This window comes from Onychostoma macrolepis, chromosome 21 (genome assembly GCF_012432095.1).
Source record: "Onychostoma macrolepis isolate SWU-2019 chromosome 21, ASM1243209v1, whole genome shotgun sequence".
Taxonomy (NCBI): Eukaryota; Metazoa; Chordata; class Actinopteri; order Cypriniformes; family Cyprinidae; genus Onychostoma; species Onychostoma macrolepis.
Window position 1 is genome coordinate 15,261,690 of NC_081175.1, and position 26,548 is coordinate 15,288,237.

Sequence of the window (26,548 nt, forward strand, 5' to 3'; positions counted from 1 at the left end):
ATTTTACCCACAGTGAAAACACAAGCATGAGAAAGGCGCGTGCTGCGGACGCGCACCATCACCACCAGATGGCGCACAAGACCACAATCCATATTACTTCGAGTTTGCTACGTTTAGAGACGCTACGGATTGATTCTGATAACTATAATGTAACTGTGAATTAATTACCTGCTGCCAAAGCAACTCATGATTTACAATGTGCATTTGGGAAGACAAATTAAATGTGCCGAATTTCTCGGTCATGACGGTGGTAGATCCAAAGATGTATTTCTATAGTTTTCTCTGATAATCTGGCGACTAAGTAAAAATGTCATTTCATGAGGTACAATGCTTTTTATGTTTTTGTAATGTGTCTGATTTGATCCTGCATTGAGCAGCTGCACTTACAGGTTGTTGTCCACTTGGTGGCAGTAAAGCACCGCCCTAAATGATGCGTCGCTGACAGCGGTCGACTCACAACAGACCAGTGTAGGATAATTAAAAACATACTGAGTCAGTGTTTTGATACAAATTTTTCTTTTTACAACCTTGTCGCCAGAGAAAATGTGACAGCAGAACGATGAAACTGCACTGGATGTAACAGCAGTTTCCTCTGCGGTTAATCCAGAAATCTTATACAGGTGCTTCCAATTTAACATTGCTTTGATTAGTGGCCTGTTTATGTAACAGAGAAAGTTTGAGACAAGAGTCCAAGTCACAAACTTTTTGCATTTATCATGCTGTATACTTCACTAAATGAAACATCAGCTTTTATATGTCATTAACCATTTTTACTACTTGTTTTTTCGTTTCTAAGGGACTTCGTTTAGCACATGTGCTCACAAATCGAGCTCCTCTGTGACTCATGAGCTTCTGAGTTCCTGAAGGCCTGATCATCATGGACAAAAGAGCTGGAGAAGATGTTGGAAATACTGTATATTGTAGGTTTGATCAACACCTCAGATGAGTCCTTCTCAAAATATGGTGACATATTTTGGCTCCTTACTTTTCAGTGAGCCTATAGTAACCCCATATAAATTATATAACCTTTTATTTTATTATACATTTACATTTGATTAAATAGGTATGTAGTTTGACTCTGTTTATTATAATACACACAATACAACCATTAAAGATTTTAATCTGATTAATAGTGTTTTCAAATGTTCCTGTAAAATAATCTATTTTGAGACTCTGTTCATAAATGACCATTGCTTCATATATGAATAAAGTAAAATAAAATGGAAAGTCGTCGTACTGATTAATAATTCAATTAAAAAGCCTAAATTCTGAGAATGACTCGCATCTGAATCTGAGTTTGATTTTAAAGCCAGGTTAATTAGCATTAACCTATGTAAATGGTCCTGGCAGGTTCCACTGAATGTTGTATTATGGAAACAGACTCCACAGGGAGCAGAGACCCCATCGATCAGGTACTGATCTGTGTGTCTGAAACCTGCATAGGTTGTCACTACCTAAATCACCAGTGTAATAATAGCCGTTGAATATTTGGGTGTTTGCAATGGAGGTGTGTGGCTTCTGAGACCTGTTCATATCCAGAGGAGGTAGATGAAACTTTATAGATAGAGTTTATAGATTTACACCAATTTCACACGTTTTAAAATCAAAGCAAGTTGCATAGTTAGGAACAGCCCATTCTGGAAGAACTTGTTTTGCATTGTTTAAAGTAGGCTTATGTTACAGCAGCTCTTCTAGTCCTGGGTCATGGGTCATGGAATTACTAAACCTTTGCTTAAACCATTGCATTAAGTCTGATGAAGTGATTTCTATCAATATCCACACTCGTTACACATCTAATAGTCATGTATATTTTGTATATGACGTTTTATTGCCCTAACTTTGATTTGCAAATTGATTTGACAAATTATAAATGATTTAACTATGCTTTATAAATGATGGCACAAAGAAAACTATACAATGAATGTGCTTTCCCGCATGCCAGCTGAAACCCCTGAGCTGCTCATAAATCAATATACCAGCTTGTTGCTTTTTGCCATCCTACATAAACATGTACAAACATTTTACATTTATCCATCATTTCGGCAGCTTAAACAAGCTCTGCTTTCGACATTATTGTGCTACCGCCTTTGCTAAATCAAGATCTTAGTTTATTTATGGTTTAAGCATTTTTATTTCATCCTTGGAGGCAGCTGCCCTCTAATGTCTCAGGGCAGTTTGGTTACTGTAGTTTTTATTCTGTTGAATGTGATTTTATTGAGTCATTATATTTTCACTGTGTTTTTAAGGATATTTTAGTGTAATCAGTATGTGTGCTTGTTGTTTTTATTTTTATTTAATAATTTATTATTAGTGTAATCAGTTCTAGTGTATTTTATTATTTATTTTTATCAGTGTCATGTATATTATAGTTAACTAAAACTATATCAGCTTGTAATTCTTATTTTAGTTACGTATTTTACCACAATTTATTTCTGTTTTTACTTTTAGTTCTTTCCCCGAAGCTCTTCTGTTAGTCACATGCTTTACTGGGAAATAACCCCCTAAATCTCACAGTGTTCCACTTGCTTTCTTCTTCTACCTGGCCCGTACAAGTCCTTCTTGTTCTCACAGAAGAATGCTGTTGTCCCATCAGATTAAGCAGAAGAGAAGCGGCATAGTGGCGTGAGCCGCAGCCGTGGCCCGTCCCGTCCCTCTCTGGCAGTCGGCGGACAAGATTATGTAATGCTGGTCCCTCAAACGGTGTGGCAATTGCCAAACACATGGCATATGGTCTATCAAAAGGCTGATTTTAATATTTCCTGTTTAGATGCACTCGCTCTAAACTTCTCAAGATGTTGATGCAATAAAAAAAAGTGGCTTTCGAACATTGATTTTGGTTGAAGCCGCTGCCATATGGTTTAATGTGGCTTTCTTCTGGACCGAGGCCATTCGGGAAAACATTGGCATCACTTTTATCTCACTTTCTCTTTCTTCTTCAATAACGGCCAACACATACCAGCAGATTAGAGGCCCCCATAGTCCTCCCAACCCCCGGCACTTAACAATGGTGTTAGCTGGGGCCATACAGCTGGTCCGGTCCTGGGTGGATCTCACACAGAGCCTCAGTCTGAGCAAGATGCTTCCTGTTACTGGAATTATACTGTAAACACTTGTTGTTTATGCCTGGAAAGGATAAATCCGACGGTTGATCAAATCAACATTTGGACGGTTACCACTCATTTACATAACACGGTAGAAACTGGAGCGACCAGGCCTTGTTTAAACGGATTAGATGGGATTGAATAACATTTTTAAATGACATATTTTAGTTTGACCTGTGTGTTGGAAGTACTCTGCTAGTTGCTTTGGAGTTTTCTGTTTGGTTTTGACTGCCTGCCCAGGCCCATGCTGTGAAAGCCAATGTGCATTCCAGTCAAGAACATTCTGCTTCGTATCCTCCTCCGTGTCTTAAATAACTCTCCTGTCTTAGCGTTCGGAATTATTTGCTTCTATTTTTCATTCCAGCTCATCCACGTCAATGGGCCTCAAAGTCATCCTAGCTTCTCTCAGAGGAAACTGAGAACGGCTGTCACCTTTTAACCCTGTAGAAGAATTGCTCCTGTAACCACACAGAATGCGATATTAGGTTGAAAAAAGACTCTTGTAATTCAGAGTTTTAAAGTCCGGTTTGACAAATTTGCTGTTATAAATCAGCGTAGCATATAGGCGGTCAATCATTACAGCTTGCAATTCATTGACAGCGCTGCAGAAGTCATAATTCAAACGGAAACGAGAGACAGTCCAGTATACTTTGATATATAGCATCTCCGTTAAATGGTGTGTTCAACATCTGTTAGAAGACCAGCTGGTACCCAGGAAAAAATAGCAAGCAGGGGTTTCTTTTAAATTAGCCTCTGTTCTCTTTACACGAGCCCAGCTGGATTTGTTAGCCCCTTTTATCTCTCTCCAGGTGTAACTTTAAATCAAATAAAATAAAGAAGGGAAAAAGTGTTTTTAAATGAAGTTTCATTTTTCAAAGTCCTAGGGAAGAACACACCAAATAAGTTGTTATGGATAGTGCTAACTGTTCACCATAACTAAACAATATCACAGATCAAGAGACGTCCATTCTTCCCAAACCAACAGCATGATTGTCACATTGGTTCTATACAACATTTCTGTAAACAAGAAGTTAATATTCAGTAACTTATGTTATATAATAGTGCTCTGAAAGTGGTGCTGTTTTATTCCTGAATGATTCAGGAATTTGAATGAATCAGTGAATGACCCACTTAAAAGAACCATTGTGTTTTTCATTTAAAAAAAAAAAAGGAAAATGTGATCTATATTTACTAATGATATATTTATGAAGTATGAAACACACACACATTAGCAATTAACATAATTGCAACATATTATCAATGGAAAATAATTTTTACTTTACCAAATATCTACATATTTCACAAGGGAAAGTGTTTTCTTTTTGCTGAAATTAATGGGGGAAAAGGATGCCTTGGACTTCTGTAATTTTCTAGAGGAACTTGCAGAAAACTATATAGTTGCCTTTTTCATTCATTCCCTATTATGATTATGAGTATTGTACCAGTCTATTTTTGTTTGTTTACATTCTTCTGTTCAATACAGTTCTTGCACAATGTTTTTGAACAAATCGGTTGAGTAAAGGATTCAAATGACTTATAAGTCATCAATATTGGAAATCGCTTATAAGGCCAGTCACTTGTTTCATAAATGAATTAGTGGTTTTTAACAATGTTGTTGAGTGAGTGAATGATTTAAGGCCAATCACTTGTCTCCACTTTGGTGTATCGATGCAGTCTGCAGAAAGAGTGACTGAAAAATCCCCACCACTAATACAGAGACTGGCAGTCTGTCTGGAAAGAGAAAACAAACAAGCAGAGTGATACAAACAGTAGAAAGTCCCAACGCTGTTGGACAACATCAGTGCTTTTGGAATGCCTAGAAGTAACTGTTGCATAATAAGATTCACGGTTTTTATTTTTTAGCTGTGCAGATAATGATTTTCTTTGCAGACCTACAGTGTGAATAAAAGTGAATGCTAATGATATTAATTCTAAATTATGTTTAAATGCTCCCGTGGGCTGCAGCAGTTACTGTACAGTGAGAAATGTTTATAGTGCATCTATTTGCATTATTGATGGGAATGAGGCACATTTGAATATCACTGGACACAGACTCGGGGTAGTAAATCTGCAAGACTCCGCTGACTAATATGTTTAATTAGAGGTGATATATTACAGCTTATTAATTATTTACAATAACGGCAATCATGTCTGCAGTCATAGGGGCAAAGAAAATGAGGATCAGTCGAATAAAGAAGGTGAGGTAATGAAGGTACCGAAATAAAATTGCACGAACGAGAAACGAAGAGACGGTGGTGCGGTGGTTTCTCACTATTTGCTGTAGATTCGAGGGGAATGCAGGAGGAGAGACGTGAAGCCGATATCCTTGAGCGGTTAAAGGCCTGTGTGCCTCTGAAACCGCTGTGAAAGGTGGACTCGGCGCTGGAGAAGAAAGCAGCGGCCTCGCAGGGATTAGCCACAGGAGATTCCCTGTGGATTGCTGTCCCTTTTTTCCCAGGGACACTGTAATATGATTACTCTGTTGTTTGCGCCCGGTCCAGTGGTTAAGCACTATGGAGAGGAGGGTTCGGCCACCTCCAGGATGGACAATGAGAGAATTTTTTGGAGGGAAAGTTGGAATTCTGCTTGACTGAGGACAGCTGGGGTCTTACACTTAGAGAGGAGAGAAGGAGAAAAAAGTGGCCTTTTCTTTGGCTGAATGAAAGGCATGTATGGTGCTCTGTACCACTGCGTTCAGCAGAGGTGCACCAGGCAAGGTCAGCAGGGCTCTTTGGATCTCTATAGAGGCCCCAGGCTCCCCTCCTGTATCCCTACTGTTACACAGAGGAAAGGCATTCTCCGACAGACGTCATCGCAAATGTTTATCTGTACAACTAACAAACAGTTTTCCTCGTTGCCCTTTTGGAAAGCTCCAGGACGTGTTGTTTGCAAAAAATAAATACCGTCGAATTTCATCACATGTGTTTCATTTCATTCCAATCAGTGAGTGTAAGCACAAAATACACTCAATCTGAGGCAGTAACTGAATGTAGTAGTTCAAAAATCGGGCACTGGTCTATACTGGTTAGAGCGCTTTCATACTAGTATGTATTTAACCTCTTATTGGAGGCTTTGAATGATGGAGTGTGTGGTTTTGATTTTATTTTCTTCAGTCACAGGATTGCTGTGAGCACCAGCCTTAGTCAGCGCTGTTTGTTTGACAGGCCTGTCATTAATCATCATTGGCATTGTTTAACTGTTTTGAGTGTCCAGGTCTTGTTCAACAGGGGGACAATAGTCTCTCTAAGCTGCTTCAGACCTGAAAGAAAGTTTATAAAATTTCCACCCAATGGAAACTGCAGGGAAGCTCCTTTTAAAAGGGGTTAGTATTCATTAGAACACTCTGGTTAAGGGCCCGGGCCGCTCCCATAAAAGGAAGCAAACCACCCACTACCCTGATGGAAAAAGTGCACCTATGATGGACATTGCATGTCATCTGACAGTTCTGTTGTAGACTTGGCACCTTCTTTCCATTCATTTTTAGCGACGATGCCCTGCCCCGTGCTAAGTTTTACTACCAATTTTAGTAACTACCCAAAATTACAGTAATCAAGAGAAGTTTTTCTATTTAAAGCTCTTGTGATTAATGACGACACGGTGTATGAAATATTGAGGTGTCCCCTACAGTACCTCACAGATTCAGATCATTTGGTATTAGCAGTCGTTACGATCAGATGAGCCGGTTATGAGGAAGAAAAGAAGATTGAAGATTAGGTGTGTGAGGCAGAGGTCAGTAATAGAGAGACGGCTACGAGGAAAGTGGATCAACTTAGGATGTGAGAGGATGACAGTAACTAAATCTGTAACTCAGATTAATAGGATAATTATAACACTTTTTTTCTTAGTTATTCATAAAATTTATACATTTAAGTTTGCCAATTAAATGTAATCGAATCAGATAAATTGAAACTACAACTAAATGAAGGCTGGGGTTAGATTTATATTTTTGTGATTTTTTTTTTTCTCAATTATTTTTTTAAATAAAAAAATATCTAATGTAAATGTATATATGGATAACAACAGGGAACTACAACAGCAGTTTAAAATCATCTATTCATATTCATAGTTATGTCTTTAGTTGTCATCTGTATTTTATTTTGTTTTGTTTTTTTGCATGATGATGATGAAAGAGTCAGAATGAGAAAAAATATTGGTACAAAATCAATACATAATGTTTGAAGGTGCAACATTATTTGTATGACTTTAGTTATTTTAAATACAATTTAAAACTCTAAATTTACACCGATTTACATTTTTAAAACATTTGTCAACTATTGCTGAAACTTTCCAATAGTCTGGGAAGAGATAGATTTAATCGTATACATGCTTACTGATATAATTAATCACTGATATTACATTTATTGAGTGTTACAATTCTCCATGCTCTCCTCTAAGTGTGCATCTCATTTTGCAAATACAAAATAGTAATCAGTGACTGGAATGTGCTTGTCCTAATACACAGAGTGCAGTCAGAGATTGTGAGATCTGTGACCTCTGAGAATGAGATTCTTGTCACTTGAAACCAGTAAAGGTTTACCAGCACAGTCCTATTGTTCAGCCTGCTGATACCAGATCAGTATTGATCAAGGGATCACCTTGTCATCTAACCAAACAGGTATAAGGCTGGAGGGAGAGTGAAGGCAAATATGCACTCAGTAGAGCAAACGACTCTGTCAACATGACTATTTCAATCCATTAACAAAGAGAATGTCACCCATTCTTCTTAATGAAAAGAAAACTTAATGCTGTAAATGCAGCCAAAAGTGTGATGCTAGACATTTATAATTAGATTTAACGTACCAAAAATGTAAAATAGAATTAAATTTGCTCTGTAAACTGTCCCATGTGCTACTTATAAGGCTCAAATCATAATGAAGTACCTAATAAAATAATTAGAAATTACTGTGTCTTAAATCCATTTAAGCCTAACTCTAAACCTGCAGTTGGCTCAGATATGATAGCCTTTATGCATGAATTGTGTGATAGAATGGATACCTACATGATGAAAAGTCTCAAAAGGAATTTTTAGCCATGCAAAGGGAGGGGCATTTTGTACAGGAGAAAATCCAGCCAAGGTCAGAGGTAGGGGTTAGAGGTCATGGGGGCACCCCCAGGATTATACAAGTGTAAAAAGAGCCTATTCAGTCAAAGCTTTGAGCGAGATTCACAAAGATCCACTGTTAGCGCATGAGCAAAACCTCCAGGGTATGTCATTACCTACCTCAGTACATCACTAATGATGGTTTATATATGTGAATATGTACTATGTGGATAAATAGGCAGCAAACATACTCTTGGTGCATTCAGAACCTATTTCATGGTGTTATGCATCAAAATATGTATGTGTAATTATAATAATTACATGAATTCAATAATAAGTGTATCCTGCACTCCTGCAGAGCCATGGCCAATGAATTGCACATAAATGCGACTTTCATTAAAGAACATCATCTCACATATGATTTTTAATGCATGAATACGTGTATGACTTCACCAAGAGCTTAAGTTTTATAGTTAGATTTTAAAGAATCATTTTAATGTAAACATATATTGTTTATACATAATTTATGAATGTAATTTCATGTTTTTTGAAACTGTGTCAGCTTGTGCTTTTGATTATAAAAAAAATAATAAAAAAAACAGTGTATAATTTAGGACTTATCAGAGTCCTCTCCAGTAAAATGTGGATTAGATGGAGATTAGGGCAGTGCCTTTGTCTTTATCCCCAAGTAAGCCAGCACAGCATGCAGCTCAAAGGTGATGGCACTCTATGATCTCCCATCTCAAGCTTTACAGAGTCTGGCACAGATTTTACACCGTTTCTCTCCATTTTCAGGCTGTCATTGCACTGCAAATACAAATGACAAATGTCGCTGCCGGCAATGGAATAGAATTTGTAGAATGAGAATGTTCAGTTTGTCAACACAATTTAATGAAAGGTAGCCTGCATGATTTATTTTACCTACTAATTAAGTATAACTCTAATTAAATTAAGCATATATCATTATATTCAACCAAGAACTGTTGTTTGATTATAAAACGTTTAATTAAAGTTTTAAATAGATGAAACATTTACAATAAATGAATGAATAAAACATTTACAGTCAAACAAGTGATCAATTTAATCTTTCTTTCACTTTTAAAACCTCGCCAGGTGAAAAAAAAAAAGTGCACTTCCATAATATACTTAAAGTGCTCTATTTTCGCGCATTCATTTTGTACTTAATATACTAAAAAGTATTCTTTAGTACTTCTTAAGATAAACTTAAGATCATCTAAGTGTACTCAACTGTGCTATTTTTGGGACACCATGAACTAAAATATGCTTTTAACATACTATCTCTGTATTTAAAAAAATTGCACTTGAACCATCTTTCATACACCAGTACGCTCAAGTTTTCTACAAGTGGTGGCATGAGTTAGAGAGTATGTTAAAAGCGCATGTGTGACCCTGGAAAACAAGACCAGTCATATTTGTAGCAATAACCAACATTGTATGGTTCAAAATTATCGGTTTTTCTTTTATGCCAAAAATAATTAGGATATTAAGATCATGTTCCATGAAGATATTTTGTAAATTTCCTACCGTAATATCAAAACTTAATTTTTGATTAGTAATATGCATTACTAAGAACTTAATTTGGACATTTTTAAAGGTGATTTTCTCAATATTTAGAATTTTTTTTTTTTTTTTTTTGCACCCTCAGATTCCAGATTTTTAAATAGTTGTATCTCGACCAACTATCGTCCTATCCTAACAAACCACATATACATCAGTGAAAAGCTTATTTATTCAGCTTTCAGATGATGTATAAATCTCGATTTCAAACAAATTGACCCTTATGACTAGTTTTGTGCTCCATTTTAGTTTAGTATATTCATGGTGTCCCAAAATAGCACAGTTGAGTACAATTAGATGATCTTAAGTTTATCTTAAAAAGTACTAAAGAATATTTTTTTGTGTATTAAGCACAAAATTAGTGCACGAAAATATAGCACTTTAAGTAGTAGCCTATATTATGAAAGTGTACTTTTTTTTTTTTTCTCACAGGGGTCTTCAAATCTTGTGTCTGTCATTGATGATAATTTCAGTTCTGAGAATGATTTTTTGGAACTCTTTAGTCTTTATGGAACTTTACACTTAATAAAAGAAACTTGTCACGCTTTGTTTGTTTGTTTCGGGTCAAGAACACAAGGATTTTGGCATAGTAACTATAGCTCCAGGTACTCACAGCTAGACAAGAGTTACAGAAAAATTACATATTTACGAGAATGTGTAAAAAAAAAAAGGATATTTCACTCATGGGTTCTGCATACAAATGTACATATCGCGCTCGGTGCAGACCTCACAGAGAAGTTGGCCGGTTGTAGAAGTAGTAGCAAAGGTGATGATGCTTGCCTTGAAGGTTAATGATTAAAGTCCAAACGCTGTGATAGATAGTGTCCCAGACACGCTGGCCTATATTCGACAGCCCCCTAGGTGTCTCACTTTAGCAGTGTTTGTCAGGACTCCGGCGAGGATGTGCGCTGACGTCACCGCCGTGTTGATTTGCTAAGCGGCGAGCGGAGAGGAGTTAGTGCGCGTGAGAGAGAGAGCGGGGACTGTGAACCGCGTTACTATGCCACAGTCCTAATAACCGCACGCTCGGAAGCCAAACGTGCAAGACAGGTGAGTACAGGCGCGCACCTTTAAAACACCCACAGCTCCTGACAGACCCATCTGTCTGCGTGTGTTTTCAGTTTAGGAAATGTTCACATTATTAAGAGATGATCCGCGTTGTTGTTGATCAGATGTGTTTGCGCTCAGCATCACATCAAGTTACGGTGTTTCTACTGTTGCTTCAAGTGAAGGTGAATTGGGAGAGTGCACCGAAAAAGTACAAGTGTGGCTGTCAGTGTGGTGCAGGCTCGGGGCACCTGATGGATATGGCTGTTTATGTTCATCTTTACACATGTGGAGATGTTATGTTGACGTAAGCGTGTGTTTTAGTATTCGGGGGACGTGAGGTCTGCTCGCGCACCAGACAGTGACGTGCTTCCATGTGCTTTATTCTCAGCGTGACCGTTTCAAATTGAACACCCAGAGAGCTTAAATATGTCCTAACTGAAGAAGTGTGTCGTAGAACAAACAAATGTCGGAGTTTTGATGATTATTATTTCGCTTGTCAGTAAGTCTGGTTATTTAATCAGGGCCACCGTGGAGGTGCGTGTCACTGTCTTTCAAAATCAACCGAACTGTATTGGTTGTGATTTTTAAAGTGAAATGACCTTTGCTTTAATTTTTTGTTCGTTTTATAACAATACTGAAATAGATTAATTTAACCGAAACGCTATTTTGCTTGTTCGCCCGATGTGTTTGTGTATGTAATAAAATAACAAACGGGGTTTTTAACTTAAATTGATTCACGTGTGAACGGTCGAATAATCATGTATTGATCAGTCAAATGAGCTCTGACTGGACTTTTCATCTGTCTTTTTTTTATCATATATAAGGTAGATAACGCTTATCACAGCAGTAGTTGACTAATACGAATATGTGTTGATCGTTTTTTGACTTTTGTTTGAGTTGTTGTAACGATGTACAGTTCGCGTGCGTGAACTGGCTTCATTATTGCTAACGTCTCGTCAGTTAACTGCACTTCAAAGGCAACGTATTAATTTCTCACTTATTACTCGCCTTCCTGTACTTTGTAGAATTTAAAAAGCGTGAAATCCCTCGAATATATTTCTCTTCTGTCGTTCTATATCCTGATTTTCCCTTATTTGCTGTCTGAGGCGGTACAATCACAGTGAAAAGCCCGTCATTCACCGCTAAGATCATAGTGTTGTTTGATATAAAGACTATTTATTTACTAGTCTGCTCTTCTCCGATGAGGCTTCTTGTAGATCAAATAACCTACCTTATCTAGGTACTATTTTAAATGTATGTGATAATGTTATTAAAGGAAAAGGCTGTTTCTCGCTGCTGTTACCAAATATTAGTGGTGGATCTTCCTCTGATTGTGTTTATTCAAAAGTGACGGTGATGTTTTTGTTGTAATATAGTGTTAGGCTGATGTACAAAGCAGATTTTAAACGTAAAATTTTATAGCTTGAAAGTGTTTTATTAGGTAATTAATTTGATTATGATGGAGTCAAATATTTTACATGTCATGAAAAAAACCCAGCCCTTTGACCTTTTTATGGTAATTGACAAATTGCACGTTTTTTTTTTTTTTTTAAGTGCATTGATGCTTTATTTTTGTAGTATATGTCTGATATAGCATGGGGGAAAAAAGACATCATATAACTTACATATTATGATACATGGAAGTGTATTTAAAATAAAAAATAAAAATTGCATTTTGGTGTTTTAGGAGCTCTGTGCTGTTTTGTGTCATCCTCTGTTCCAACTATTCCTGGCAACAGCTTGCCTCACTCTCCATGCTCCGCTCAGTATCCCTGTCTGTGATGAGAATACTGAATAAGATGCCATTTCATTTCAGGAGGCTGTTGATGGGCTTTGTGAGGCGAGCTCGAACACATAGAAACAAAGGCTTGATTACTGCCAGCCTTTACTTAGCATTAAAGCCAAGTTTACACGTTTCTCATGTGGGCCACTTGTCGTTTTGTTTTTATTTTGTGCATTTTGACGGATTTTTCATTTGTTTGTTTTTTTAGGGATCCTTTGCTAAAAAGGTTTTTAGCGGTTAAATAATGATAGATTTGTGTTTTGTACAGTACAGAGTACATTTGAAGTCTAATGAACTGATATTATTGTGGTGTTGTTGTTTTTTTTTAAATGGCATCTTCATTTTTTTTAATACTGAAATAATTAGAAAGATAGCTATTAATTTAAGAACAAAGAAAATCAACAACCAAGGAAAGAAAAAAAAAAAACATTGCGACTTTGCTGCTTCTAACTGTGGGTCTCCCTTTCATCTCTTTCTAGATTGACCTTATCTTGTTTACAAAGATAACTGAACAGACTGCTACGTGGAAAGAAAGACTCATGAGTTGGCCGTGTGGATTTCAGAGACGTTATGGATTTGACTAAAATGGGTATGATCCAGCTCCAGAACCCCAATCACCCCAATGCCCTGCTGCACAAGGCTAATCAGATGCGCCTGGCTGGCACACTGTGCGACGTGGTCATCATGGTGGACAGCCAGGAGTTCCACGCTCACCGGACTGTGCTGGCCTGCACCAGTAAGATGTTCGAGATCCTCTTTCACCGGAACAGCCAACATTACACTCTCGACTTTCTCTCACCAAAGACCTTCCAGCAGATTCTGGAGTATGCCTACACTGCCACGCTCCAAGCTAAAGTGGAGGATCTGGATGACCTGCTGTACGCAGCAGAGATCTTAGAAATAGAGTACTTGGAGGAGCAATGCCTGAAGATACTGGAGACGATCCAGTCCTCAGATGAAAACGACGCTGAGGTCAACATGAATGATGGAGGCGCGGAAGACGACGAGGAGCGCAAGGGACGGCATGGCAGGAACCCGAAAAAGCATTCCGCGGAGGAGGGTGGCTACGTGTTGGCTGCCCAGCAAGCACTGACGCTGCCAGGAATGGTGGATCAGAGTCCTTCTGTCTCCACGTCCTTCGGCCTCTCCACCATGAGCCCAACCAAAGCAGCCGTGGACAGCCTGATGAGCATTGGCCAGTCCCTCCTGCAGAGCACCATGCACCCCGGTGTGGGTGCCGAACAGCCCCTGCATGGCAACTCCCACCCCATGATGGGAGAGATCAAGACGGAGATGATGCAAGTAGATGAGAGCGGAGAACACGAGAGCCCTAAAGCCATGGAATCCAGCGCCTCCAGCAACGGCGAGCGCAGTGGAGAACCTGACAAGAACCGTGATGGGCCCGGCACCCCTACCAGGAGCAGCGTGATTACCAGTGCTCGTGAACTGCACTATGTCAGGGAGGAAGGTGTGGGCGACCAGCAGGCGGAGGTCAACCAGATGGGCCTGGAGGCCATGGCAGGGATGACCGAAAAGCACTTGGCGTCACTCTATGGCATTCCTCCCAACCACAAGAACGAAGCAATGCTCTCTATGCCCGCCTCCATGGCCTCATCCTTGCACATGTCCCCAGCCTTGGCCATGTCCATGGACTTCAGTGCCTACGGGGGCTTGCTGCCTCAGAGCTTCATCCAGAGGGAGTTCTTCAACAAGCTCGGTGAATTAGCTGCTGGGATGAAGCCCGACGGCCGCAGCCCGAACGAGCGCTGCAACGTGTGTGGCGCCGAACTGCCTGACAATGAGGCTGTAGAGCAACACAGGTAAGCTTCTGTTTTTGTTTTTCCGTTGCCATAAATGCATGTTCTTCCCAAGTGTTTTCTTTTTTTTTTTTGCCTCTCCTGGTGCAAAGACAGGTCCCTAATTCAATTAGTTTATTGCGCTCTGTGAAACAAAGGACCGCAAGGTGCCCATTTTTAGAAATTCTTTTGATTAAAGAACTCAGTTGCAGAGAAATGTTAGTGGAAGATGAGTCATGATGGTTAACTGTTGATTGCTTATCTTCTTTCATGCTGGAGGTCAATTTGCTTAACACTCTGCCTGCGGTGGATATGAGAGAGAATGATTGCAGAGCTGATTTACGCACGTATATGTTTTCCTCTTGCTTTCCCCTTATCAAGAAAAATAGCTCTTCAGCTGAAATAACTTTTGAAAGGTGTAAGGAAAAATAGGTCTTTCAAGTTGCAATACAAGATCTTGTTATACCTGTTTGAAACAGCTTAATATTGCATAAAGAATCCGTCATTAAGAAAATTAGTGGATTCAGTAAACAGAAAATACTGTATAAATTAGACGCCAGTAGTTGTTTACAATTTATTTAATAAATACATTGTTTTGTTGTTTTTGCAAAAATTCTTTTGCTTACTGTATAATGCTGCAAGTGCACATAGCAAGATGAGACATTCCCAGGCTAGTGAAGAAAAATGATTATTTTTAACTTGGTTCCTTTAAGTGGGCCGTCTGTTTGTCGCGGCTCCCAGGCATTGGGTGCTGATCAATTCCAGGCCTGCGCTGGTGGCTGTCGAGTGGTCCTGGAGAGGCTCTGGCTGAGCCCATTAGCTGCACCTGGAGAGGGGGCAGGCTAATGGGAAGCAGCCCTACTGACCCCCATGGTGTGGCCAGTGATGAGTAGGCCAGCCTGGGCCCCAGCCACCCGGGACAAGGAGGGCCTTATTAGCTTTATGAGTAGAGCAGACTGTCCAGCCCAGGAAATGAGGGTCTACGTGGAGGACCTGTGCCGACCTCCACAGCGTAACCTTTTGGCCACTTGGCTGGCCTCTGGTTCTCGTCAGTGTGACTTGTGGGGGTGTTGCAAGGAGCTGGGACGAGGCGAGGAAATCCACGCCAGACTTTATCAGCTTTTGAAGCCCGCAGCCGCACCCTTGCTGCTGTCGACTAGACAAAGATTGCCGGATTCACATGTTGAACTTATTTGTACAATATTGTAAAATTGGACAAAACATATTTAATGTTTGCGTTAATTCATTTAGCAGACACTTTTATCCAAAGCGACAGAGGAACACGAGCAATTTGTTATAGAGCCAACAAAAGTCTTAGTAAAAAAATGCAACACATTACATTTTACAGGTTACGTATAAACATTTAACCGTTTCTTTTAGATTCACATTTACTGCATTTAAGAAACAGCCGATGACTCAAATGAGGGGCTGAGGGTGTTTATTCTTGTGTCGTGAAGCAGGCTGTTCAGTTGCTATCCAGCAGAGAGAGTTTTGATTGGATAAAAGATTAAGTTAAAGTGAGCCAGTCATGCACATCTTGGAGTCAATTGCATTGAGATGCAATAAGATTATAAAGCAGCAACTGTATGAAAAGGTGTCTCCTCATAGAGAAGTTGATTATGTAGGTCCTGCCATTGCCTGCACAAACCATACAACGTTATTTTGATAATTGTGTGAGTTTTAGTGCCTGTTGTTTACAGGATTTCAGTAGATCTGCATTCTGCGGGTTTCTTAATGACAGGCCCAGGATTGAGAATAAACTGGTTTGAGCATTCGTCCTTAATCTGTTGGAATGCACAACGGTGAAAGTTCATCTGAGGATTCAGTTTCAGTCCAAATATTCATGTGTCTTTGGAAGTGCTCAAGATGGCATTAATAAATCCCTCTTAATTACCTTCATTATTCACTGAGTGAAAAATGCTCGTTCAACCTTGTGAACTTTAAGGTTGGTGTTTATCTTAGAACAGAATAATTGACAAGCCGTGTTAATTTAAAAGTTGTCTGTGCTTGTGTGAATCATCGAAGTAAGCGTGTTGGCATGTCAGATGTTCTGGATTTGACTAAAAAGGATGCAGCAGTTGCCGAAACAGCCTAATTGCAGTGATTTTTCCATATTGCAGATCCATAGTGTTGTTTGATTCAGTACGTTAAGGGTTCATAAGATGGGCACGTTTGTCAGTTTAAATTTGCATCATATCATCATATGCATCAGTATTTATTTCAATGCTTTAAAAAATTAGAATCTAAAAGATGCATGACAGTGATAATGGAATGTAATTTCAAATGATTTTCCCACTCTTATTTATTATATGCCAGAGATATAGATGTACTTGTCTACTTTACTTTCTTTTGAAGTTTCAATGATCTTCTCCTTTTAATAAAAGGAATGACATTGTCATATTTGCCATGGAAAGGTTCTGTTCCTTTTTTCATCACAGCTCATGACGGCTTGCAGCAGACGGGGCGGCAGCTCTTGTTACTAATTACAGATTATTTTGCAACATCTTGTGCCAGGGTCCCAGCCATCTCTAGCACTCTCTGTGAAAAATATTTCTGTTTGAGAGTTCATTTAGGGCAAACAGGTCAAGTTAACGTCTGTAATTATTCCCAGATTGGGCACGAGCCTTTCTGCGTGTGAATGTGTGTGTGCATTTGAGAGCGAACGCATCAGTAAGTGCTTGCTTCCTGTATAAATTTAGCTTGCTGCATTCATTCCCCATTGCCCTGGGTTATGTCATAAAGCTCTGAATGATATGTGCATCGCTTCCAAAACCATGTGAGTGTCAAGACTATCCTATTAACTAGACTACTCTAGTAATCTTGTAATATCTGGGGTAGATGTATGTCTGAGGGTTGCCTAAATGAAGGAGTTTATTTGTTTTTCAATCACCCAGAGTTCCCTACAGGAGTTAAATCGAAGTACCGTAGCTTTTTTATTTTTTATTTTTTTTGACACAAGCTGGAGGAATTTATTATTTTTTTTGCCAAGGAAAACAGTTTGTGGCCCTTTGACTCATGGAAAATGATTACAGAAATATTTCAGCAACCTGCCAAAAAGAAAATAATCAACATGCACGACACTGGAATGAAGGAGGAAAAAAAGACACTGCATTTTATCCACACTCTTTTAGAGTTATCTTTGTGAAAGGGATCAAGTTTTTTTTTAATTTATTTTTTGGTTTTTTTAGGTTGTTCTTCATGTCAGACAGGTGGAAGAAGGTTGAGCTAGCATAGGTAGTGCTAACTGTACATCTATAGCTATGGTGTTTAAACAGGAGGCAAGGCCTTATCTGTGCATATCAGAGACAGCGATAACCCTGTGCTCTCCTTTCCACTATACCAAGAGCAGATGGGGATGATAAGTCCTCATGGTGCTGCAGAATGAGATAACACCAGGCTGCAGTGAGGTGAGAGGCACCTCACAACTTTCCTTGTATGCTCACAAGTGCAGCTGAATCTTACCACAGCGCTGTAACGGCTGTCCCCTGGATTTGTGACACACAACGTGAACTTTGTGTTCAGTTTGTGTAACCAGTGAGCTGCTATAATATGGTGTATTTTATTGTTGGTATACTTGGTAACTCCCCTGGCCAGCAGTTTTCTATATGGGTAATACGCATACAAGTACAGCTCCTATTTATGAGTGAAATTTAAAACATTTTTTCCAAGATATATTTCAAATTGGTAATAAAACCTGACAAAAATTGCATCGTTTTTTACTTTTTAAGAAAAAATGTATTTCTAAATCTGCAAACAGTCTGCTTATGTTTACTAGATTACACCACTTTTTTGGCAATATGGACTTTCAGTTAGGTTATATGCCATATTTATGTCATACAGTGTGAGATATGTTCAGGCATATTGTCCTGGAAAGTCAAAACCCTGGAAATTACTTTTGAACTTGGACAATTTATCCATTTAGGTCGCCTTAAAAGTGAAACGTCCTCTGTGCCAGCTGATTTGATAGTGTGGTGTTTAACTCTCTAAAGCCTTATGGTAATTAAGAATGATTGCAATTAAGCCAAAGAGACTTCAAACAAGTGGACCCTTCACTTTGTCAAGTTAGCCAATTAAGTTTCTGAAACTCCTCATGGCTGCTCTGAAAATGGAAATAATGCCTCCCAAAAATGATTTTGACCTTTCAATACATTTCTGGGACAAGAAATTCTGTCTTGTGAAATTTGGGATTCTCATGTCTAGTTGTCTAAAAATCTGAAATGCCTATTTTATGTTCGAGATGAGTTTGTTTTGAGGATGAAATTGAGTCATTGCCTAATTAAAGCTGCTCTCTTTCTCAAGATATTCTGTGGCAAGGAAGACCGCCTAGAAAGAGGAAATCATAATTTTTCAACCAAGTAGTGTGAATTAACAGGTTTTCATAGCCAATTTTCATTTATAGTTGCATATTATTATAGAATATGCCATCACAAACTTTTATTGTTTTTATTTAGCGATACGCAAACCATATTTATTTAATGCCATTGAAATATGTGTGTATTTTTCAATGCTTTTTCTTTCAGATGCTAGTATTTGTCTATGCAGCCCACATACGGCAGCAGCTGGCAGGCGCCCAATTATGGACAGGCTTTAAAAGCCCCGCTTGAACTGTAAAGATTTACACCGCCACCCCTCTGATCTGGAATCTGCCTTCTGTCCTCACTGTCAAGACAAGAGATGTATCGATTAAAGACTTAACACTAGGTTGCATCATGTGTATTGGACTAGCGCACCTTGACTGCAGCTCAGTATCTTCAGAGCCTCGCTGACGAAAACAAGTTTGTTGATTCATGTATCAGAGCAGTCCATCAGGTGAATTTCGCCACCTAACTCTTATTTGATTCGCTTCTGTCTACTCATATCTAAGGCATCACCTACACAGGGTTTGGGTTCGCACTCGCATGTAGAAAATAAGAGACTTTTTGATTCGCACATGAATAAGGAATAAAAGTAAACAGACAGGCAGACAGCGCTGCCCCATATTATTAAAGCGATAGTCATCTGGCATGCCCAGTAAAAAGACATGACGGTTGCTCACAGGGCTTTTTTCACTGAGGTGCTTTTCACTGGCCGCTTTCTTATCTGCTTTCTGCAACTGGAGATGGAAGGATTACAGACAGAGCAGGGCGCTGCAAGCCCACTACGGTGCCAGGTGGCACACTAACCGTCTGCAAATATATCTGAAGCCATTCTGCTCCGCCACACATGTATATGCGCGTATACGTGCATCAAAATCAGATTTAAACAGTGGCCGTGGTGAAAGCAGGCTGGTCGAGATAAGACGCAGGTGGTTCATAGAAGGTGGACTTGTCTTTTTGGCCCTGTTCTGGTCTTGTTTCACTTGTGTGACTGGTCAGAAATCAGATTCGCTGCTGGTCTGAATCAGTTCATTTGTTTGAATTTGATGGGAAAATGCTATAGTTGCTGTACTGTCACTTTACAGAAAATGAAAGATTTTATTGCCTTAACTTCCGATTCTTTCCATTTGCCCTATAAAATGATCTCTCAAATTGAGTAACAATTTGACCTATCAGATTGGTTTTCACTGTATTTGTCTTGAAAGGAAATTTCACCCCAAAATTTAAATGATAATTTTCTCAACGTCCATTTGTTCCAAATCTGCACGAGTTTCTTTCTTCTGAACGCAAAAGAAGGTATTTTGAAGAATGTTGGTAACACAATTAATTAATTTATTTATTTTTTAATTTTTTTGGAAGTCAGTTGCTACCATCAACGGTTTGCTTACCAACATTCTTCACAATATCTTCCTTTGTGCTCAACAGAAGAAAGAACCTCATACAGGTTTGGAAAAACTTGAGGGTGGGTAAATGATGAGAGAATTTATTTTTGGGCTAACTATAACTTTAATAGTATTTTAAATATCTTAACTAAAGTATACATTACACTTCTTGTATCATCAAAGAAAAGTTAACATCCAATTTTATTTCATTATATACCACAGGTTCCTCTTTTCAGTAAGTACAGTGTTTTAATCCCATCAATATCCCATTAGCATCTGGTTTCTGGCTCCCGCGACATGAAAGAAGACGTGTCGGTTCCCCCTCGCTAGTTCTAAGGCGCTGCCGAGCTCTGCGTACAATGAAGGTCTGGAGCAAAAGGCCAAGCCAAGCGTGCACGAGGGCTGTGTGAATGCACTGCTGGGGCTCCGGAATCCCCTGGAAGTATCAAATCAGAACCTTCCTCGGGCTTCCACCGAGAGGGGCTCTAATTAGCTCCTTTGTTGCCTGTTGAATGGGGTGCCAGAGATTGGCAAGGGGCCCCCGATAGAGTGATACAAGTGTGCTACGGAGGGGGTCATAAAATACCCATCACATTAGATCTGTGTGATGTCGGACCAGGTAGGAAGGAAGCAGCCAAGCTGCATGTTGGAGGATTTGTTTATGGGAAAAACCTGGGCTTGAAATGCCAAGCACGGTAGTTCTTAGTTGCTTAACTGCTCAGAGGTAAATCAATGAAGATGGTTTAAACGATAATGCTAATGAAGCTAATTTTAAGTATTTTGTGTAAAAAAAATAAATAAATAAAAATACCACCAGCAGCTTAACTTCAGCTGCTGCAAATTAGTTGTACAAGTTACTACAAGTATTCTTGAATCTTGTATAACTTAATTGAAGTTGATTGCATTATTCTAAATAGTTGTTGAAGTTATGGGAAAAACCTATGTTTAATATGATCTTTTTGTTTTACAGTGTGTTGATTTTTTTTTTTTTTTTTTATTGCTGTTGTTGATGTTATTGTTACTAAAGAATTCACTAAATAAATGCAAATCAGGTAATGCTGAAAATGTGTTAATAATGAGCAGAGCTTAATTACCATGTCTTGTGCATTTAGTGTGCAGCAAAAATTAGCGGGCAAAAAGGTCTATTATTAAACCAAGCAGCTGTCTGTTGATCATTGTGGTGAATTCACGTGACCAACTTGAACCCAGTGTGAAATCAGTGTAGGTAAATCTTTCTCCTTCATGCAGATTTCCTGATTGCATGGATTCCTATTGAAATAACTGGATATTCTGGATTTTCGTTTATACAATGGTAAATGTGACCAGTCACCAGACCTCAAGATGCAGGTTTTTAAGCTCCAATACACTGCATAGAAGCACTTATTATTTAGTGAATTAATTTATTTCATATTTTTAGTGCCAGCACCCCTTCAGTGTTTTCTCTGTCTTTCAGACCCCATCTCTTTTCTTACACTCTCTGACTTCCTCTCTTTCTCCCCCTTTCTGTGAGGGGTGGAAATTGAGTTAGTTGAGACATGGCCTAAAGAAGCCTCCCTCTCTTTCTCCTCTATTATCTTCTGCTGGAGGCATTTGAGAGATATGGGATGGCAACTCTCAGCAAATGCAGAAAGCCAACCGGCACGTTATAAGCCATGTTGTAATCCTGGGGGATCAGTTGGATAAATGGTAGAATAAAGCTCAAACCATAATTGATTTATGTATTTGCTGACTGAAGACGCCTGCAGTGATCACTAGCAGGACAGGATGAATGATTAATGGCTTGGCCTTAAGAGAGCTTGTTTGAGCGAGAGGCCGTGCCCTGCACTTACATTACCAAATACATCTGAGCTCTAATTCAATAGAAGAGAGATTATTTCACTAAGCGCACTACCTTCATTTAGCCCCAGATTGAGCGATGGCCGTCAGTAAATCGCCATTGTTTGGCATACGTCGTGACCATTGGGCTTTCAGAGTCTCAGAACGTTTTATAAAACTAAAATGGCCCTGTAACATTTTAATTACCTCAGTGTCTGTTTCTCATGCCACGAACAGCCAATATTGTCAGTGACACGCACTTCTTCATCTCTCTCCCCGTCTGCTCGAGACAGACATGAAACCGAAATGGGATTTTTTTTGTTTGTTTTTTTGCAGATGAATTGATATAGTTTTTTTACCCTGTGTCTCTCAGACTATTTTTGACCTGTCACCAAAATTGCACTTGAGTTTTATTGGCGCGTTACACAGAGAGCTTTCTCTCCCTTTAGTTCAGGCTGAAGTGTTTTTGTGTTCCCTCACTGTCTGGGAGTCCAAAAGCCATTCCATTTACTGGACTGATCACCAGGGCTGCCCACTGTGACACGTCATGACTCACACGGCATCATTTCTGCTGTTTGTGTCCGTGGCAGAAGGAAACTGATGATGCTGTCAGGACGTGCTGTACACCATTAAGCATAGAGCAGAACGGAGGCTCTCTGCTTCTCCCCTACATGAGCCACCACTGTCTTGCCCAGCAATTTTACACCCCGTGCTCTTTGTTTGACCTTCCTGTGAAAGAAAAGTCACATTGATCCTGTCATTTGGGTTGGCGGCGGCGACTTTTGAAGAGCCAGTGCTGTATTGTCTAATGCATTTTGGGATTTTTAGGCATTTCAGTGTGCAAGGATCAATCTGGTTTGCTCGCTGTATGCAACTTGGTCACTTTACACGTCATTCATCTGGTCTCCTCCTGTCTAAGTGGGCAGTTTTTGGCCAGAATAATAAGGACCGAACAAGAATACTTTTTCCTGCTAGTCAAAGTCTGGCTTTTGCGCAAGAAGAGAAGAGCTGGAGTCCTCAACAGGTGTTGGTGTCCTTATCAGCCTATCAAGCCTTATCTCAGGGGCTCAGCTTCCTGCATCCTCAACGCAGACATCAGAATAACTTATCCTCTGACCTCATTCCACACTTGCACCTTGTTCCTCACTAGGCCCGAGCTGGGTTTCGCCATCAACGGTGGGGTCACTCTATCGGTCCACCCATTCTTATACACAAGACTCCTGCGGTGCAGGTTCTCAAGATGTGGGTTTTCGTGTTACGTTGTGGGAAAGAAGCATTCGGTGTGCTTATATCAGCAAGTACACCTTTAGAGAATGAAGAAACGGAGGTTTGTTGGGGGTATGGGTGGGTTGGTGAGATAAAAGGCTGTCTTATATAATATAGAGCGCTCGGTCGAGAGGTCTGACTGTGCTATTTTAAATCCTGACTTGGGTGTAGTGGGGTCTCGGAGCCATGAGAGCTTCCATTGTGAAAGGTTAGTCTGTTACAGTAGAGTGGATGCAGGGGTCTTGCCACAGACAAAGGCGGGGTCAAACAGGCCCCCGTTATTTACAGTAGTCCCTTTCATTGGCCAAGTGAAACAGGAGCCTCCAGGGGCCTTATGGGAAGAGCAGTGTTTTTGCTCAGTCAGGCCTTCAATAAGGTCAAAGAGCATCGCGGGTGGGGTGAGCTGACTTCCAGGCCTTCATAGAGGGTCTTTTATTGATCAGCAAAGAATCTGTCACACAGGCAAAGTTTAAAAAAACAACAACGGCAATACCACGTTGCCATGGTGGGACCAGAATGTGCTTTAAGAAGATGAGAAAGATCAAGTCTGCTTTACATTGGTTGACATTCTTCTTCCAAATTTCTATTTATTTAAATTGATTAATGAATTGATTAAAATTTTTCTTTATTCATTTTATCTTTTATTTTTATTTTTTTATTTTATTATATTACATTTAAAATAATATATAAACTTTTATTAGTGTCTATTATTATTATTATTATTATTATTATTGTTTAAAATTTTACTTTTTAAAATGTTTTCATTTATCCTATTTCTGCGACTTTGTGTGACTGGCAGTTGCTAAGGGAAATTAATCACAATTGGACCACAATGTCTGCAAAAATGCAGCTCCACATATGGTTTTATATTGTTTTGAGTCACGCTCTTGAAAAAACAGACACGTTTTGTAATATTATATGCCATCTTGTTGGACTCAATACCCAAAGCGTTCTGAAACCAGTAGTATTTGTTTTCTTTCATTAAGTAAGGGAAAGTAGCCCAGCCAGCTCCTGGCTCCACTCAGCTTTATGGAGAAAAAAAAAAGCACCATCTGCCAGTAGAATCCCACATAATCTTGGTGTAATCTTGACTTAAATGCTAAGAATGAGAGCGAGAGTGTTCAAAGAAAGAGCCCTACATACAATACGCATAACAGAACAGTCTGCCGGAACAGATTTTATTATTTTTAGGCACACAATACGGACAGGGTCAGAGTTCATGGGGCAGAGGTCTGCATGCGGGAGGTAGGAATGGGAGGGTCTCATGGGTCCAGTGTTGACCCCAACCTTTCGGACCATTGTCCTGAAGAGCACAAAGGATGGTCAACCTCCAGTTTGGCCTGCCTCAAGCTGAGTTTGACAGAGGCTTTGAATTTGGTTGACAGAACAGTGAGCAATCAAACGGTGAAAGAGCTTTTTGTTCAAACTCCAAAAAAATGCCAATAAAAAGCCAAACCTTTTTATTTTGTGTAAAGCGATTTGGTTCAAGATAAATCTCCTCTTTAAAAATTGTTTAAAGAAGACATTGTATGAAATAGCATACATTTTACAGTCCCTTTCGCTTCTCTCATGATTGCCCACAAACAACACAAAATACACCTGTTCCTCTTGTATGGCACTATCTGTCTGACCTGTTTTCTTAGTTGCAGTGTTCTTCAGACTGCACTAGAGACCCAATCACCTGCATTAGGAGCACATCACTCTCCATCCACTTTACAGAGTTCGCTTCAGTCCGGCGGGCTGAAATAGAGTTGTGCTGTGGAAATGCTGATGTGTGAGCGTGAAGTGGCCACAACTCCTCTCCCCCTCTTTCCTTTGTCTCTCAGCTCCTTGCGCCCCCACTATTGTGATGAAGTAATGGGTCCTCATTCTGCCCCTGTCAGCTGCTTTCTGTTGTCTAATGTGGGGAATGGTTAAAAATAAACCTTTTTTTATACTAGTTAGTTGGGGGGAAAGAAAAAAAGAGGCCCAAATTTAAATCCTCTAACTGAGCTATTAGCGTCTCTTGGCAGGGAAGTCCATATGCTTCCTATAGATGTGTGAGAGAGGCGGAGATGGGGAAACCCTGAACATATAGTGTAGCATGTGTTTGTTTGTGTGGTGTCATGACTCCAGAATATAATGAGAACTATGGGTGCAAATGATTTGGCTAATAATGGCAATAATATAATAATAATAATAATAATATGAGTAATATTTTCATCTATTGCATTTGTATTAATGAAATAACCAATTGATTTTTTTTTTCTTCTATTTATTTATTTATTTATATATATATATATATATAATTAATTTTTATTTTTTTATTTTTTTTTATTAGTAGTGTCAAAATTAGCGTGTTAACGCAGGCAATTAAAGTTTAACGTGTTAAAAATATTTAAGGCAGGGGCAGGGGCAGGGCCTAGATTTGGCCACCCCACTCACAACTGCTGCTTCTGTCACTTTTTCTCTTGACAAGAAGTGCATTTATTCAGTTGTAGAACGTCTTTACGACCACATCAATTTTATAGAGAAATCAGTATGGGCATCAGTGATACTGGCCTTCAGTCATAAAAATAAAGATGCCATTAAACAAATATTAAAAATATATACTGTCTTTATGTTGTTTGTACATTAATTTGGAGAAGAATGTGAAATTATTCCAATATAAAAGTATATTTGAAAAATTTTAATGTTATACATTTTAAAAACTATATTTAATGTGTATATATAATATTAGTGCTGTCAAATGATTAATCACGATTAATCACATCCAAAATAAAAGTTTGTTTGTATAATATATGAATATTTACTGTTTATTTATGTGTATATAAATACAAACACATGCATGTATACATGTATATATTTAAGAAAAATGTTATGTTTATACATTAAATATATTTATATAAAATATAATGATATAAATTTGTAAAAAAAATACTAACGTAAATTTTCAAAATATACAGTATGTGTGTATTTATATATACATAATAAATAAACACAGTACACATTTATTTTGGATGCGATTAATCACCATTAATCCTTTGACAGCGCATATATTAATCACCATTAATCCTTTTTTAAATGAATGCTTAGAAATCTATTTGTTGAGAGAATTTTTTTTAAATTTATGTAAAATATATTGTATTATATAAAATAAAAAATATGTATATATAAAATAAAGTAAAAAATGGGAAATAAAATTTTAATGAAAAAAAAAAGAAATAAAATATACACAGTATATGTAATAACATCCATTGGTGAAGGCTTAGAAATATTTGTCAGCTACATTTTTCAAAAGGTCGAAATGTTCTTTGCCAGGAATTTTAAAACGAGGTCACCTTGTCCATTTTCCAGGCCAGCTGAATTGGTACTGTTCCCTGAATTTATTCTGATACCAAA

At 38.8% G+C, this 26,548-nt stretch overlaps 1 protein-coding gene across 7 annotated transcripts in view; it reads left to right on the forward strand.

Annotated features, from left to right (window-relative positions):
- Positions 1–470: 470 nt before the first annotated feature.
- Positions 471–26,548, forward strand: part of zbtb16a (zinc finger and BTB domain containing 16a) — a 127,365-nt gene continuing 101,287 nt past the window's right edge. For 2 of the 7 annotated variants that reach the window (XM_058757503.1, XM_058757509.1), the window contains exons 1-2: positions 10,612–10,770; positions 13,033–14,373. In XM_058757503.1, the coding sequence (XP_058613486.1) occupies positions 13,124–14,373 (1,250 nt within the window). In that variant the 5' untranslated portion in view covers positions 10,612–10,770; positions 13,033–13,123. The other 5 variants (XM_058757505.1, XM_058757506.1, XM_058757507.1 and 2 more) reach the window with 5 other exon arrangements.